This window comes from Drechmeria coniospora, chromosome 03 (genome assembly GCF_001625195.1).
Source record: "Drechmeria coniospora strain ARSEF 6962 chromosome 03, whole genome shotgun sequence".
In the NCBI taxonomy this organism is placed as follows: Eukaryota; Fungi; Ascomycota; class Sordariomycetes; order Hypocreales; family Ophiocordycipitaceae; genus Drechmeria; species Drechmeria coniospora.
In genome coordinates, this window is record NC_054391.1 from 6242052 (window position 1) to 6258289 (window position 16238).

Consider the following 16238-nt stretch of genomic DNA (forward strand, 5'->3'; position numbering starts at 1 on the left):
TAGTATGTGCGCCGAGTTCTCGAATTGGGGTACTCTGTAAGTACTCCATGCGCCTAAGAGGTACCTTGCTGAGTTGTCAATCCGTCATTGTTGTCCTCTCGATGAATTCTTGTCCTTGTCCATGGACTGTAGACGCCAAGTCATATCCGTGTGAAATATGGTCATTCAATTATCAGGGATACGGAGTACGAGCAGAGTACGGAGTAAATACTTTGTGGCACGAAAGGACAGAGCACGCACGCCACGACACATCGTCGGACAATGGTACGGAGTACTTGAATCAAGGTACTGTACGGAGTACCTCTAGGTACCTAGGTACCCAAGTATCTACCAGCCAGCTCTGTCTGGCCAAGCCAATCTTCGTAGTGGCACTCCGTACTTGGTTCATTCGTGCTAGCTTGGGCTGTGACGCTCAATGCTTGCATCATCCTTGACCTCACCTCACCCAAAACACCTCCCTACCATCAGTCGCAGCAGCAAGCGCAGCAGCAACAGCAGCGGCAGATTCGGCTTTCCTCACCGTCATCCCCCCCGCCCCCCCGCCCCCCTCCGCACATCCTCGCTCGGTCCGTTCGACGACCCGCTGCCGTCGTGCGCAGCCGCAATGTCGCTCGACCCGCCGACCTACCTGGCCTCGCTGCAGAGCAACATCCGCCAACGGCCGATCCCTTGGGACGGTGCCGTCAGAGCGGGCACCCTGACGGACGAGCAGTACGCCAAGATCCGTGCCGTCGACAAGGCCAAGAAGCTCGAGCAGCGCGTTCAGATTGTCGAGAAGGACGTCGATGGATACCGGCGCCTATTCGTCGGCGGTGGCCCCGGCCAGCCCAGCGTCTTGGAGACGGCGGGAAAGCACGCCAACGTCGTCCAGTACACCCTAGTTCTGCTGGCCGACCTGCTCGACGGTACGCTACGCTCCTCTCCGGCCCGCTCCGGGGACGCACGGGAGCAAGGGGAGGCGGTCCCGGCGAGACCGGATGCCAAACCCGTCCTCGCCTCCCTCGCCTCCCTCGCCATCCTCTCCCCCGTCCATCCTCGGCGTTTATATGATGGTGACGTCGAGTGCTGACCTGTTTCTTCCTCGGCGCTAGCCGTCCCGTCCCTTGCTTCGTCGCTTCTCGAAACGTCGGATGCCTATCAACATTTCTTGCCGCTGCTGCGCTCCAACACGACCGAGGATCCCATCCCCTTGCTCACCTCGCATGCCCTCATAACCCTCATGACCGTCTCGCGAGACGAGTCCGGCTCGACGCTGCGGGCCCTTCCCGTCATCCTCACCTACCTGTCCGGCCTCGCCAAGAGCACCGACGCGGGGCTACAAGACATTGCCGTCCAAGAGTACTCGGCCCTGCTCTTCGGCCACGTCTCGCGCGACCATTTTTGGAAGCAGCGCAGCGAGACCGTCACACCCCTCGTCGCCATCCTCCAGGCGGCCGCCGGCATCGGCGCTGAAGGCAACTCGGCCGCCAGCCTCTGGAGCGGCACCGCCAACCTTCGCGGCGGCGGCTTCGAAGGCTCCCTCGGCGGCGGCGTCGGCCTGCAGCTGCTCTACCACGTCCTGCTCGTCATCTGGCAGATGAGCTTCGAGGCCGAGGACATTGGCGACGACCTGAACGAGTTCGTCCACACCACACCCCTGCCCCCGTGCGACGAAGAGCGGCGAGCGTGACTGACGACGGATGCCGACAGCGAGTACGACATTGTGCTGCTCTACACCCATCTGCTGCGCCTGTCGCCCAAGGAGAAGACGACGCGGCTGCTCGTGTCGACGCTGTACAACCTGCTGGAGAAGAACCAGCGATCGCTGCTGCCGACGGCCGTCCTCGCCCGCCTGCCCGCGCTGCTCGACAATCTCTCGAGCCGCCACCTGACGGACGCCGACCTTCTCGAGGACCTCGAGGCCTTGAAGGAGCTGCTGGACGAGTACACCAAGACGAAGACGACCTTTGACGAGTACGTCGCCGAGGTCCAGGCCGGCCACCTCCGCTGGTCGCCGCCGCATCGGAGCCAGGTGTTTTGGGCCGAGAACGCGCGCAAGATCCTCGAGTTTGAGAACGGCGAGATCCCCCGCAAGCTCGCCCACATCATGCAGCAGCCGTGGGACAACGACAAGCAGGTGCTGGCCATTGCCTGCAACGACATTGGCTGCCTCGTCACCGAGGTGCCGGAGAAGCGGTACCAGTTGGAGAAGATTGGCCTGAAGAGGATGGTCATGCAGCTGATGCAGTCGGACGACGAGAACGTCCGGTGGGAGAGCCTGCGGGCGCTCGGCGGGTGGCTCAAGTACAGCTTCGAGTAGAAGTAGCTCCAATCACCATTTTGATTCTTTGCAGCCCGAGCGGCCGGTACATGCCACCACGACGCGAGCGCACACGGCACCATCGATGTTGTCCTCGAGTACAGGGTAGGCTGTCACTTGGACACCTTGACGGGTGGTGCGCACACACTTTCGTGGGCCTGGGCGTACTCCATACTTGCAAGCAATTTTCGAAATGGTCTTCCATCTCGTAGCCTACTCGTGATTGTCTGTTGGCCAGGGCAGAACGACTGGAGGACGACAGTTGCACGAGATGGATAGTGGTTGACAGGACGGGGACGGAATTATCATACAGTACATTTGCAGGTTTAAGCAAGTAAGGACAGTGCAGTGATTACAAGCGAGTGCGGAGTAAGTACCTGCTCATAGTGAGCATGTACTCATACTTACGCACTCCGTGGGGAACGGAGTGCAGAAAGTACAAGTAGACTAACCAAGTATACTTGGTAACTTCGGCATGGAATCGACAGTCGTTTCGGTGGATAGCGCGCTTCGATATCGGAGCGCCCAAGACGCTAATTCGGCCGCGGATTACCGAAAAAGCCCCACAAGTGCTCCTCCTCGATCGAGTGAGCATTCAACCGACCGCCAGAAGCTCGACATCGCCGGTGAGTCCAAGGCGGTGCACTGAAGAAACCCTCTGCCGTCCCTCCTCCCGCGGCCTGCCCATCGTTACCTTTTCTCCCATCCCATCCCTCTTCCCCCCCAACCTTCGCCCTCGCCACCACGTCCCCATCCTCCCTCCCTCCCTCGTCTCCGCCGATCGATCAATCAGCGCAGTGGTAGTTGATCCCGTCGACTGATCCTCGAGCCGCACCAACCACCCGCCCGAGGCCGACCGACGCAGGAACCGACGGCGAGATGAGAAGCAGCATCGTGTCAGCAGCCGTCCGGGCGGCGCCGCGAGGGCCGGCCACCCTCCCCTTTCGCTCCTCCGGCCACGCCGTCCCGAGGCTCGGCAGGGCGCAGACCAAGGTCCGATTCGCCTCGGACGCCGCAGGCGGCGAGCTCAAGAAGACGCCGCTGTACGAGCTGCACGTGGCCAAGGGCGGCAAGATGGTACCGTTCGCCGGCCACAGCATGCCCGTCCAGTACGCGGGCGCCTCCCTCGCCGAGTCGCACCACTTCACGCGCAAGCACGGCTCGCTCTTTGACGTCAGCCACATGGTGCAGCACATCTTCAAGGGCAAGGACGCCGCCGCCTTCCTCGAGAGGGTCACGCCGTCAGCCTGGAGCACCATGGGCGGCATGCAGAGCAAGCTGACGACGTTCCTGTGGCCCGAGACGGGTGGCATCGTCGACGATTCCGTCGTCACGCGCATCGGCGAGGACGAGTACTACGTCGTCACCAACGGTGCCTGCCTCGACAAGGACACCAAGTACCTCGACGAGGAGCTCGGCAAGTTTGGCGGCGGCGTCGAGTGGACCCGGCTCGACGGCTCCGGCCTCGTCGCCCTGCAGGGCCCGCAAGCGGCCGAGGTGCTCAGCGAGGTGCTGGCCTCGGACGTCGACCTCGACGGCCTCTACTTTGGAAACGCCGTCTGGGCCAAGCTGAAGCTCGCCGACGGATCCGAGACGCACCCGGTCCTCGTCAGCCGCGGCGGCTACACCGGCGAGGACGGCTTCGAGCTGTCCTTTAACGGCAAGCTCTACCCCGCCCTCGAGACGACGACGCCGGCCGTCGAGGCCCTCCTCGAGGCCGCCGGCCCCGCCCGCCTGCAGCTCGCCGGCCTCGGCGCCCGCGACTCGCTGCGGCTCGAGGCAGGCATGTGCCTCTACGGCCACGACCTCGACGACACGACGACGCCCGTCGAGGCCGGCCTGAGCTGGATCATCCCCCAGGACCGCCGCAAGAGCGGCGGCTTCCACGGCGCCGACGTCATCGCCGCCCAGCTGACGCCCAAGAGCAAGGGCGGTCGGGGCGTCGAGCGGAGGCGCGTCGGCCTCGTCGTCGAGGGCGCTCCCGCTCGCGAGGGCGCCGAGGTGCACAAGGACGGCCAGAAGGTCGGCACCATCACGAGCGGCGTGCCGAGCCCGACGCTCGGCAAGAACATCGCCATGGGCTACGTCAAGGATGGGCTGCACAAGGCGGGCACCGAGCTCGACGTTGTCGTGCGAGGGCGTCAGAGGAAGGCCGTCGTGACGAAGATGCCCTTTACGCCGACGCGGTACCACAAGAGCGAGGCGTGAGGGACATTGCTTTGCATCACGGGACAGACGGCCCCATGGGCATGGCGACGGAGGCGCAAGTACGCGCGCTTGGTGGGTGCTTTTCACCACGACAACGGCGTGCGAGCTGAAGGGGAAGGCTGCCAAGTCTTTATGCTACGTCGAAGGCGCCATGGCGTCGTCCAGCAAGCCGTCGTCTTCAAAGCAGGCAAGCAAGGCACATGCGCCGAGGCAAAAGGAACCGTTCGAACGCGGATGGTTGTTGGGCGGGACGAAATGTAGCCGTATATAACCATAGGAGGCGGTGGTGTAAAATGCATACAGCCTCCCTCAAACAGCGGCAGTGTCGGTCTTGCATGCGGCGAGCCTCGAACGGCGACGGTTCTATGCCGAGAAGAAGAGTCGGATTGATGAGGTCGGTGCTGCGTGATGAAAGGGAGAGGAGAAAAAGTTGCGAGGGAAATTTCGGCAGAGGTACAAATAGGTGGGTACGTCTGCAGGCACTGTACTGTAATTACTGTACTCTGCAAGTGATTAATTACAGTAATAGTACGGAGTACGGAGTAAAAGTACTTGCCCACGTACTTATACCTACTTACTTACTGTACTCCGTAGGTGTAACTTGTACTGTACGAGTACAAGTGTGCGCGCACGTAAGTAAGTACCACACAGTACTTGCGCTTACATGTAATACAGCGCCAGTGACCGTGACTATTCGGTTGTATTACAGTGGACCCCCTACGAGCAGGAGTTGACGTGACGGGACCCACCAGTAGTACCTACTTAATTACGGAGTAATAGTAGGTAACGAATCTGATCATTGGTGACGGGCCAGGACGCGCAGTGGAACATGGGAAAACTTGGGCGACCACGCACACAGCAAGTACACTACAAGTACTGTACTGTACTGTACTGCATACATAGTAGTTAGTGTACGGAGTACTTCATCTGTACTTGCAAGTCTACGTAGATTGGCGAGTGCATTCATACTCCGTACAACTCGATGCATTCACATACAGACTTGACAATTCTCTACAGGCACGAGTGATGATTACTCGTCATCTACTCCGTACGCCGGGGTCAGATGCGAAGCAGCAAAGTACTTGCTGTACCTACATGTGCCGTACACCGTACGTGTGCACTTGCATGTACCTTGACATACCTTGACACGTTCTCCATGTCTCTTTCTACGAATCCAATGACAAGGTCCCCATGATGCAGGTGGAGGCATCACGCAGCGGATGGGTTCCCCCTCCCAGCCGTGCCGTCCAAACGAGACGGCCGGGTCGTGGGCAAGCGGTGGAGGGACGGGACGGAGCTCCGACTCGGGCACGATGCCGGCCGAGCGAGATCCCGTAACTTCCTTCATCGCCGTTCCCAGTTCAGCCGGCGGGAGGCGAGGGAGGGAAAGACGACGAGGGGCAAGGATGGCCGGCAAGCGTATGCGTACCCGTACACGTACGTACACCGTACTAGTTGGCGTGTTGCGATGCGATGCGATCGGTGCCTCCGTCATGTGGCCGCGCGGCTGGCCGAGGTGCATCTGCGTCAGCTGAGGAGGCCGGCGGTACGGTGCTCGGCCCGCACGGCTGCGGAGGTTCGGCGGAAGATTGCATCAGCGGCCGTCGTCTCGTGCCGGCATGCATCGTGACATGGGCAAATAGGGGCAGGGTTGGGGGCCGCAGGCCGTCTCGATGTTCGCACGTGCGGCCGCTGTCGGCTGGAGATTGGCTGCCGGAGTGTCGATGACTACCTGTTTCTCCGTACGGGGCAGGTGTCGTTGGTTGGGTGCATGGTTTTCGTGTGCAATCTTGATGGAATCTCTTCGCCTCGTCGTGATGCGTCGCCTTTAGGCTCGACATTGGCCGCCTCCCATAGATAGGACGGCACCGCTTGGGAGCTGGAGCGAGGCATTTGCGAGCTTCGGGGGTGTCGGGAGCTTTGGGGGCTTGGAGGCTGGGCCTGGAAAGGGGGGGGGGGGCTGCGTGGGAGAGCATCCAGTTCAGCAAGAGAATAGCGTTCGCTCGCGCCGAATGGGGCAAGTCGGACAGGAAAAGGTGCAAGAAAACACATGACCGCATGCGCAGCAGGCAGCAGGCGCGAGAGGAGAGTTGTCAGTGACGGAGCAGATTGGCATGGCAGATGTGCAGAAGTAAATATATACGGATGCACGACTCTCCTCGACGGCACAAAGTGCACCATCTCCCCTCGCGGTTTGTTCAGCCAGCAGCGGTGCGGCGCAGCAACTACAGTACGGTACCCATCGGATTGATTGGTGTTTTTTTGTCGCTCCATTTCCGGGGAGGCGGGCTGCATGATTGCAATACATCGGATGGCACATGCACGCAGACGATGGTGCTGATCATCATTCCATGATCATCCTCGTCATTCATGGAACGGTGAAGGAATCCATTGGCTTCAAAGTCCACTGCCTCCCCTCACACCTCCTCTCCTCTCCCCTCACCTCTGGCCTTTCGGAACTTCAGGGGTTCAGGGGGTCCATTCCGCTCCATCGCAGCTGCCGGCACATTCGCCCGCACCTGCTCCCCACCAGCAGCAGTACGAAGCGCAGGAGGAAGGAGCTCCTAGAACGCAGGCTATATTTTAGCAGGAACACTAAAAAGTGCAGGAGCAACTGCCGGTCGGCGGCCGCATGACGCGCGCAGAAGGTACGACGGGACGAACCCCTGTTTTGGGCCCACGAGCGATGCGCGTGTCCTTTCGCTCTCATTGATTTCTTCACTCTCGCCTCGCGCGACCAACAAACGAACTGGCAGAGAGGGTTGCACTCGAGCACGAGCGCGAGCACGAGCGCGGGTATTCACTCATTCGTCGCCGACCGCTCGTCGATTCTCGTCCCTCGTCCCTCTCCCGAAACCTCGTCCCTCCCCCCCCCCCTCACTTACCGGATCCGGACTCGATTCAAGTCCTCTCGACGGAACGCGCACCTGCAATCGAGCAGGAGAAGGACGGCCACCGATTGACACGACTCGACATGGCGCGCCGTCGTGGCAGGAAGGGACTGTCACTGCTGCTGGCCTTGGCCTTGGGCAGCGGCTCTGCTGTCGCAGCATCCATTACCGCCGTTGCGGCTGGTCCTGCACCCGCATCCGCACCCGCACCCGCACCTGCAGCGCATCCTTCGCCTGCAGTGCAACCGCAACCGCCGCAGCGCAAGGAAGACGCCGCGCCGCCGAGGGTACGGGCAGATCGAGATAGGCGCCAGCAGGCACCGCTGCAGCAATGGCCTCTCCATGCACCAGCTGCGGCCGAGGACGAATCCCGAGCCCAAGCTGGTGCCCCGCCGGCGCCCCCCCAGCGCCGGCTTCACGGTCGCTTCCTGCACATTACCGGTGAGCCCGAGCAAATCCCCCCTCCTCTCCCCTTCCTTCTCGCCGTTCCCTACCTGCCCCTTGACCCTCGCGCAAACGCTCGACGCCCCCTCCCCTCGGTCCATCTCGCCGCCGGCTCGCGTGTCCAGCTGCTGATGGATTGCGCCAGACTTTCATCCCGATGATCTCTACAAGGTGCACTCCTCCACCGACGAGGACATCGCCTGCCACCGCGGCAACGGCATCGCCGGTACCTACGGCACCGCAAGGTCCGACTGCGACTCGCCCTACTCCCTCGTCAACGCCACCTTTGCCTGGATCGAGGCCAACATCCGGGACCAAATCGACTTCGTCATCTGGACCGGCGACTCGGCCCGCCACGACAGCGACGAACGTCACCCGCGCCACGAGGCTCAGGTGCTCGCCTCGAACCGCGCCATCGCCGACAAGTTCGTCGAGACCTTCGTCGCCGACGGCTCCGGCAGGCTGTCGGTGCCCGTCGTGCCGACCTTTGGCAACAATGACTTTCTGCCCCACAACATCATGCGGCCCGGCCCCAACAAGTGGTTCCAGGCCTACGGCGACATCTGGAGACGCTTCATCCCCGAAGAGCAGCGCCACCTCTTCGCCTTCGGCGGCTGGTTCGCCGTCGACGTCGTACCCGACCGCCTCGCCGTTCTGAGCCTCAACACCATGTTCTTCTTCGACCGCAACGCCGCCGTCGACGGCTGCGCCGACCCCGCCGAGCCGGGCTACAAGCTAATGGAGTGGCTGGGCGTCCAGCTGCAGCGCCTCCGCGACAAGGGCATGAAGGCCATCCTCATGGGCCACGTCCCGCCCGCGCGGACCGACAGCAAGCAGAACTGGGACGAGACGTGCTGGCAGCGCTACCACCTCTGGCTGCACCAGTACCGCGACGTCGTCACCGCCTCGCTCTTCGGCCACATGAACATCGACCACTTCCTGCTCGCCGACACGCGCAACATCGACCTCGCCACCGTCGCCGGCCAACGCCGCCCGCCGAAGCACGATTCCATCTCCCTCCTCTCCAAGGGCGACTACCTCCAGGACCTGCGCGACGAGTGGGGCGACCTGCCCGGCCCGGCCATGAAGCCGCACGGCGACGGCGCCGGCGCCGACGACGACGATGACGACGACGACGACGATGACGACGCCCTTTCCCTCCTCTCCAAGGGCGACTACCTCGAGGACCTGCGCGCCGCGTGGTCCAACCTGCCCGGCTCCGTCATGGAGCTTCTCGATGACGACGGCGACGACAAGAACGGCGGAGAGGACGACGGCACCGACCGTACGTCGGGGAAGAAGAACAGGAAGGGCAGAAAGAGCAGGAAGAAGAAGAAGAAGAAGGGGGGAAAGAAGAAGGGCAAGAACAAGTACGACAAGATCGGCGGCCTCTACGGCGAGCGATACCAGCTGTCCCTCGTCTGCCCCAGCGTCGTGCCCAACTACTTCCCGACCCTTCGGGTGTACGAGTACAACGTGACGGGCTTGAACGAGGCGACGGTCTGGCAGGACGCCATGGCCGCCGCGGCCGCCGACGACGACGCGGCCGCCTTCCACGAGGAGCTCAAGCGGCAGGCGCCCGCCGACGGGACGCGCAAGCGGAGGAAGGGTGGCAGGCGGGAGAAGAGCGGCGAGGACGAGGACCTCGTGGTGCCCGAGGACCCCCCCGCAGCCTCGCTTCCCGGGCCCGCCCACTACCCGCAGCCCTTCACGCTGACGGGGTACGTGCAGTACTTTGCCAACATCACCTACATCAACAACGACGAGGCCGGCGACGACATGGACGCGTCCTCGAAGAGGCGTGGCGGCAACTCGGACGAGAGGCCCGAGCGACCGGTGCCGAAGCCACGCGCGTTTCGCTACGAGGTCGAGTACAGCACCTTTGACGACGCCATCTTCCAGCTCAAGGACCTCACCGTTCGGAGCTATCTCAACCTGGCCTATCGCATGGGCAGGAGGAAGAGGAACGAGTGGTCATCGGCGGGAGGCAGCGGTGACGGCGATGTCGACTTTGACGGCGACGATGACGACGAGCGGGCGCAGGAGGAGGACGAGAAGGAGGACGAGGACGAGGAGGGCGACGACCAAGTCGACGGCGGTCGTTTCGACGCCAGCACAAAGGGCAGGAAGGGGAGGAAGCGCCGGCAGCGAGAGCGCAACAGGACCTGGCTGCACTTTCTCGACCACGCCTTTGTCAGGACGGTGCCCCGCGAGGATCTGGAGGTGATGAGAAGGTGATGGAAGGCGGAATGACCGGCTTGTGCATGGGCATATCTGGTGCGTGCGGTTGTGTTCTGCATGCGAAGGCGTCTGGCGTGTTGCCGCAGTCTCTACGAGTTCCATGATGCACCGTCTTGGAGGTGTAGTATATTCTATTGTTTTGTCTATGTCTATTATTTCATCTATATGATCTTGATATTCGTTTCGCTTCCACAACGGCGCTTTGCTTATGCAACAGAAGTAGACACTTGCGCTATGGTATAGGTCCAGTGCTGCCAACCACCCATCGATGCGCCGGTCGGCAGTTGATTTTGTGCCGAGGTGTAGGGCAGGCGGGGAGATGTTCGTGGCCGCCCGCTCCCTCTAGGCTCTGCAGTCTTCGTCGAGGGAAGTTTCACGCGAGGAAGCGACCTCGTCGAGACCAACCTCCTTGAAGACGGAGGTGTGGCCCTTGCTGAGGTGGGCGTTGGTGCGGAACTGCGGCGGCAAGTAGAGGCCGGCGCCCTCACGGAGGCGATCGGATGTGCGACGCGAGTTGAAGGTTGGCCGGACAGGGGCGAACACAGCCACTGCTGCCTGCAGGTGGTGGGTGGGCGCGGAGCTGGCCATTGGAGCGGGCAGGGAGGTGTCGGTGGTGGTGGTGGTGGTGATGGTGGTGACGGATGCGAAGGCCGTGGTTAGAAGCGGCGATTCAAGCGCTGGAGGAGATGATGGGATGTTTTGGTCGAGTGCGAAGAAGCGAAGAGAATGAATTGAGGCAAGGTTTGGTTGAGTGCGAAGAAGTGAAGAGGATGAATTGAGAAGGCGAGGCAAGCATGGGAATGGCGGCTGGTAGAAATATTATATTATGTCACTGCAAGCAAGCTTAGGATGCCCTGCTTGCCCAGAATTTTCACACCAAACGGCCTCGAGCTCTAATGACGGTATTCAAAGCAGGCGTTTCAGCAAAGCAACGTGGTACCCTGTCTGGCGTGACCAGGATGTAACCAACCCTTACCCTGGCCGACTTACTGCACTGAACGCCGCCAATCTCGCCCTCGTGGTCGTCAAGTGTTGTACAGGCAGCTGTTTGTGATAAGTACTAGACAGTACATGGAAGTACCGTCAAACGAATCTCGAGTACAGTCAAACGAATCTAGAGTGCACATACCCGCAGACTATCGCAAACATGGTACATTCATAGATACGGGGGTACCCGGAGGGTACCGGCCAGTAACATGGGCTCATGGTGCTTCCAAACTGGTGCAGGAGGGAGGAGGTACATGAAGGTACGGAGTACTCCGTACAAGTGCTCCGTATTAGCCTGCCCTATTTCGTCACTCGTTGAGGTAAGTACTTGTACACTGTACTGTGCGTAGTACTCCGTACTCCGTAAGTACATGTACATGCAAGTGTACTTGCACGGAGCACTTGTAAAATGACCTCCTGTGCAAGAGCATGGCCACAGCACGGATGCCGCGCATGTACAGGTACAAAGAATGACTATCTGCGCGAGCATATACTGAGGTGTCTATACATGCGCTCGTGCAGCTGGCCGTCCTCTCCACAGCGCCCTCACGAAGTGGGCCAATCGTCGTTAGACTCCTGCTCGGCGATTGGCCGGCCGAGTGGCGTCTGGGCCCGTCATCACCCTTTCGTCATGTCGTCATTCCCAGCCACAGGCTCGAACTTCTCGTCTTCGTCTCGGCGTGATGCACACCGAGCAACAGACTCACCAAACGTCGTCCACCGTCAACTTGCCTACCGCATCGGTCACGGCCACGGCCTCTGCCGGCGTTGGCGGCACGACGGCCGGAACCCTGTTCAGCGCTTGCCGCACGCCAATCTCGTGGCCGATGAAGAAGAGTGCCGCTTCGGCGTCGGCCTTTTGCCGAGGCAGCGTCGACGGCACGACGTAGCAAGCCGTCAGCGGCCAGACCATCATGAGGGCGTCAAACACCACCTTGGGCGAGTCCGGCCGGCTGCCTCTTCCCTTTCCGGACGCCGTCGGCCCAAACATTCTCGGGACGCTGTCGATGATCTCCTGCGCCGCCATGCGCGTTCTGCTCAGGCAGACGGCCCGCTTCGCCTTGAGCTCGGCCGGCGTGACGGAGCCGGCGACGTGGTGGGCGAGAAAATGGACAAGCAGCAGGACGTAGTAGTAGCCCTTGACGACGGCGGCGAAGTAAAAGTTGCGCATGAAGCCGTCCAGCTCGTCCATGTAGCCGGTCGTCTCGGCCATGGACCGGGCGAGCAGCCGCTCGGCGCCCTCCATCTCGGCCATCAGCGCACCGTACTCGTCCTCGGCCGCGGCAAGGTCGCGTGCGCAGAGAATCTGCACAATGCGCGACTGGACGCGGGCGCACTTGACGATGAAGATGGATATGTGCAGCATGAAGCCCTCGCCGGCCGACAGCGCCTCGCGGATGGTGCCGAGCCACTCGGCCGATTCGGGCGGGCATTCGGTGTTGGTCACGAGCGCTTGCGTTTGCTGCTTCGCCGTCAGAACGGGCCGACGTCCGTCTTCTCTCGGCAGGAGGGTCGACAAACCACCATGTGATAGCAAGGCCAAAAGGCGACGCGGCCGGCCGTCGTGAGCAAGGGTTTGCTTCCCCTCGCCTTGAGCATGCTGTAGAGGCCCCTCGTGTGTAGGTGCCAGGAGCTCGTGAGCTCCATGCGGCCGAGTGAACCGACGAGCAGCTAGCACGGCGCGCGTCAGCGTCGGCGTCCACGTGCACGTGCGCAAACCGGACGGTGCTTGCCTCGTAGTTGGCGAGGATCCAGACCGTCGCGAGCACGTCGTCGCGGAATGCGCCCTGCTCGTCGCCAATGGCCGCCGCGACGTAGCGAAGGGTCCTCCCGAGGTAGACGCCCAGCTCGCGTCGCGTCTCCTCCTCCGAGTCTCGTCCGACGGCCGTCGGGTACCGTATGTTCGTGACGTAGGTGCGGGAGAAGAGGTGGGCGGCCCAGACGAGCGGGCCGTCACGGGGATTCGCGCGGTACGTGTTGCTCAGGAAGTCGAGGTTCTCGTACACGTTGAGCAGGATGGAGACCGAGTGGGCCGTCCAATGCTCGCTCATGACCCTGGGGAGGACTAGGAGCGAGGAGCGGGCCGTGCTGACCCCGGACGCCGTCGTCGACGAGGCTGCCGCCGGCTCGTCGCCGTCGTCGCCGTCCCAGAGGGAGCATGCGGAGGAGGTCGGTTCGCTAGCACTGTGCGGCTCCGCCCGCTTCTTGCGCTTCTGGACCGTCGCGGCGGAAGCGTTGCGGAAGACGAGCTCGGCCTGGTCGCGGTACCCGGGGCAGTCGACGCCGTACTTGATGCATCTCAGGCAGCCGGGGCGCCCAAGGTCGCACTGGAGGAGAGATGGCGGCCGTCAACCTCGCATGCACTCAGTCGCCCTCGCCCGTGCACGTATTGCAGCACGCAGGCATCGGCATCGGCATCGGCATCATCGTCGGACCAAGAGGCAAGGACGCACCTTGACACGCCGCTTACGGCACAGATGGCAATCCTTGCTGGGCTTGCCGGTGTTTGGCATCGCCGGAAGAGAATGCCGGCGGCAATTGGGACCTGTCTCGCGGAGATGGCAGAGGAGAGGACTCGTGCGCGAGCATGCGGCTTGCTATTAGTCGGTGCCCGCCGCGGGAGACGAAGAGAAGGGGGGGAAGGAAGAAAAAGAGGTGAGACGGTGAAAAAGGTGTGGTGACGTAGGAGTAATCCTTAAGTATGTGCCTGTAGTAGTATGTATACTATTAGTACGGAGTAGGTGTATATACTGATAGTGATGGTACTATTGCTCTGTTGGTTCTGTCGTAAGTTCCAAGCCACCAGATGTGGATGGCGGATTGCGGCGCAGGGGAGGGTTAACGGCGCAGTGCCCGGCAGGTGCTGGTACCTCCAACTGCGGTACTCGTGCGTGCAGTAGTCTGTACTGGTACCAAGTAGTGCAGTTCGCACTATTAGCACCGCGTACTCCGTACAGTACATGCACATGCATGCTGCACGGTACGTACCAAGATGCAGTACTATACCAGGTAGGTGCTGAGTGTCACATCTCAAAAAAGTGAGGCCAGCATGCTCTGCAGTAAGTAGGTGCTACGTGTAAACATGCCAGCGCTGTATACGAGTATGGAGTACGAGTGCGAGTACGAGACATCGCCATGATTCGCTCATTAATCCTGGCTTTCTTGCTGCCGGACCAGGCTCTGTATTGGTAGACCCGAGGAGCGATTGGTGCGGACAAAGGCAGACGAGGCAACCCCCCCCCCCTATATTTGTACAGCGAGCTTCAACGGAGCAAGGAGCAAGGAATATCGCCCGTTCAAGCCTGTGTGCCCTATGCCGAGAAGGTAAAAAAATTGTCCCCGACGAGGAACCTGTGGCTCGGCAGGGGATGACGTGTCAATCGAGCACGGAGTGAGCATGAGGCTAAGCCGCAGGCCATGTTTTTGCTTGTGCGGAGTGCAGAGTGCATGGATCGGTGCGCACGAAGTTCCCCATCCTCGCACTGTATTACTTGCTTACCTACCTGAACATGAATGTGTGTAGAAGTAATACCTAACATCGTAGGATGTGTGCACTCTAACTGGGTAGGAGCAATTACAAGCACAAGCTGATAGTACGGAGCAAGTGCAAGCGGAGTAAGTACATGTACATGCATAGTAATGCAAGTACATGCACACACAGTACGGAGTACTTGTACAATTACAGTACAAACAAGTACTAGGTGCGTCACTTGCTACCGCCAAGACCCCAATGCGTACCAGCTCGCTTTCCCAATTCGGCCATGCCCTCTTTCCTCAGTGGTCAGCTTGAACCCCGCTTTTCTGTCTGCTTACCTAAGTGCACCACCTGTGGTTCTCGTATTGAACTTGTGCTTACAGCAACACAAGTAATAAGTAATGCTTGCACGCACACGTGCTGTGTCCAGATAATACATCGTACGTACCGTAGACAAGTGATGCTTCGTACGGAGTGCAACATCACATAGTATTGGCCGTCGCTTTCTAGAACAACCTCTCCCTCCTCCTCCACCCTCAGACAACCGTACCTCTTCCAGCCTCATTCACCCCCGTATAGACATCTCCGCCAGCAGAAAGATCGGTGAGCAAGAGCCACGCACACTCGTCTCTCATTCCCAAGTCCCCCTCTGCCTATTGTGCAAACGAGCACGCGCGCTGAAGGAGGGAGAACAAGAACAAGAATGGCCTACGCCCTCAAAACAGAACTCTTCCCCTTGCACGGCGGCTGTCCTTGCGGCCATGTCCGCTACCAGCTTGACCAGCCTCCTCTGCTCGTCCACTGCTGCCACTGCACCGCCTGCCAGCGCCAGCTCGGCACCGCCTTCGCCATAAATGCCATCGTCGAGGCCACCGCCATCACCGTCCACGACGGCCCAGCCCCGAAGAGAATCGTCGCCGAACCCGAACCGGCCGCGAGCCTCCAGCACGGCTTTGCCACTCTCACTCGCGCCGCCGCCGCCACGCCGCACGACGAGCATCGTCCTCCTTCTTGCCTCACTTCGTCGGACGTGCCGCGAGAGTCCAAGGACGAAGCCGACGCCGCCCTCCTCCGAGTCACCATCCCTTCCGAGTCCGGCATCGGCCAGACCATCGTCCGCTGCCCCGTCTGCCGCGCCGGTCTCTGGAGCCACTACGTCGACGCCGGTCCCCTCGTCGTCTACCTCCGCGTCGGAACCCTCGACCGCGCCTGGGAGATCGACCCGGACGTGCATATATATACCCGCAGCAAGCGCCACTTCATCCACATCGCCGACGGAAAGCCGCAGTTCGAGACTTACTACCCGGACCGCGCCGACCTCTACCGCCCCGCCGTGCTGGAGAGGGTCGAAATCTTGAAGCCCATGCTGCAGTCCTACATGGCGGAATTGAGAGCTGCTCTGCGTTGACCTGCCGAGCCGGCGCATCATGGGTCCCGCTGCTCCTTCACGTCGTCGCATCAACTGGTGGGAGCGGAACGGAACGGGTGCGCACATGTGGAATGCAGTCCAAGTCCAAACTCTCTTGGGGAATTTCGTCAACACCCAACCAGAAACGATACAGTTTGCTATATCGTACAGCATAAGGATACAGTGCCCCGTAGGGTCAACAATGATTCGCGCTTCCCAGATCAGATGCCAAGTAATATGTTGCGCTTTCCAAAATCACTCCAAGCCGCCCGTTTTTCGTCCTCG

At 61.0% G+C, this 16238-nt stretch overlaps 5 protein-coding genes across 5 annotated transcripts; 4 read left to right on the forward strand and 1 right to left on the reverse strand.

The window, feature by feature from the left end:
* Positions 1-604: 604 nt before the first annotated feature.
* DCS_07444 (vacuolar ATP synthase subunit H) lies at positions 605-2299 on the forward strand (the record flags this gene model as incomplete). The annotated part of the gene is made up of 3 exons (XM_040804729.1): positions 605-1052; positions 1092-1617; positions 1690-2299. 3 exons carry the CDS (start codon positions 605-607, stop codon positions 2297-2299), a joined length of 1584 nt encoding a protein of 527 aa, XP_040654833.1.
* Positions 2300-3178: 879 nt separating this feature from the next.
* On the forward strand, positions 3179-4507 carry DCS_07445 (glycine cleavage system T protein; the record flags this gene model as incomplete). The annotated part of the gene is made up of 1 exon (XM_040804730.1): positions 3179-4507. The coding sequence occupies one exon, from the start codon at positions 3179-3181 to the stop codon at positions 4505-4507; it is 1329 nt and encodes a 442-aa protein (XP_040654834.1).
* Positions 4508-7481: 2974 nt separating this feature from the next.
* Positions 7482-10080, forward strand: DCS_07446 (Endopolyphosphatase; the record flags this gene model as incomplete). The annotated part of the gene is made up of 2 exons (XM_040804731.1): positions 7482-7839; positions 7988-10080. 2 exons carry the CDS (start codon positions 7482-7484, stop codon positions 10078-10080), a joined length of 2451 nt encoding a protein of 816 aa, XP_040654835.1.
* Positions 10081-10425: 345 nt separating this feature from the next.
* On the reverse strand, positions 10426-13583 carry DCS_07447 (C6 finger domain protein; the record flags this gene model as incomplete). Its single annotated transcript, XM_040804732.1, has 5 exons — positions 10426-10890; positions 11213-11219; positions 11778-12670; positions 12732-13397; positions 13524-13583. 5 exons carry the CDS (start codon positions 13581-13583, stop codon positions 10426-10428), a joined length of 2091 nt encoding a protein of 696 aa, XP_040654836.1.
* Positions 13584-15248: 1665 nt separating this feature from the next.
* On the forward strand, positions 15249-15953 carry DCS_07448 (uncharacterized protein; the record flags this gene model as incomplete). The annotated part of the gene is made up of 1 exon (XM_040804733.1): positions 15249-15953. One exon carries the CDS (start codon positions 15249-15251, stop codon positions 15951-15953), a length of 705 nt encoding a protein of 234 aa, XP_040654837.1.
* Positions 15954-16238: the final 285 nt, after the last annotated feature.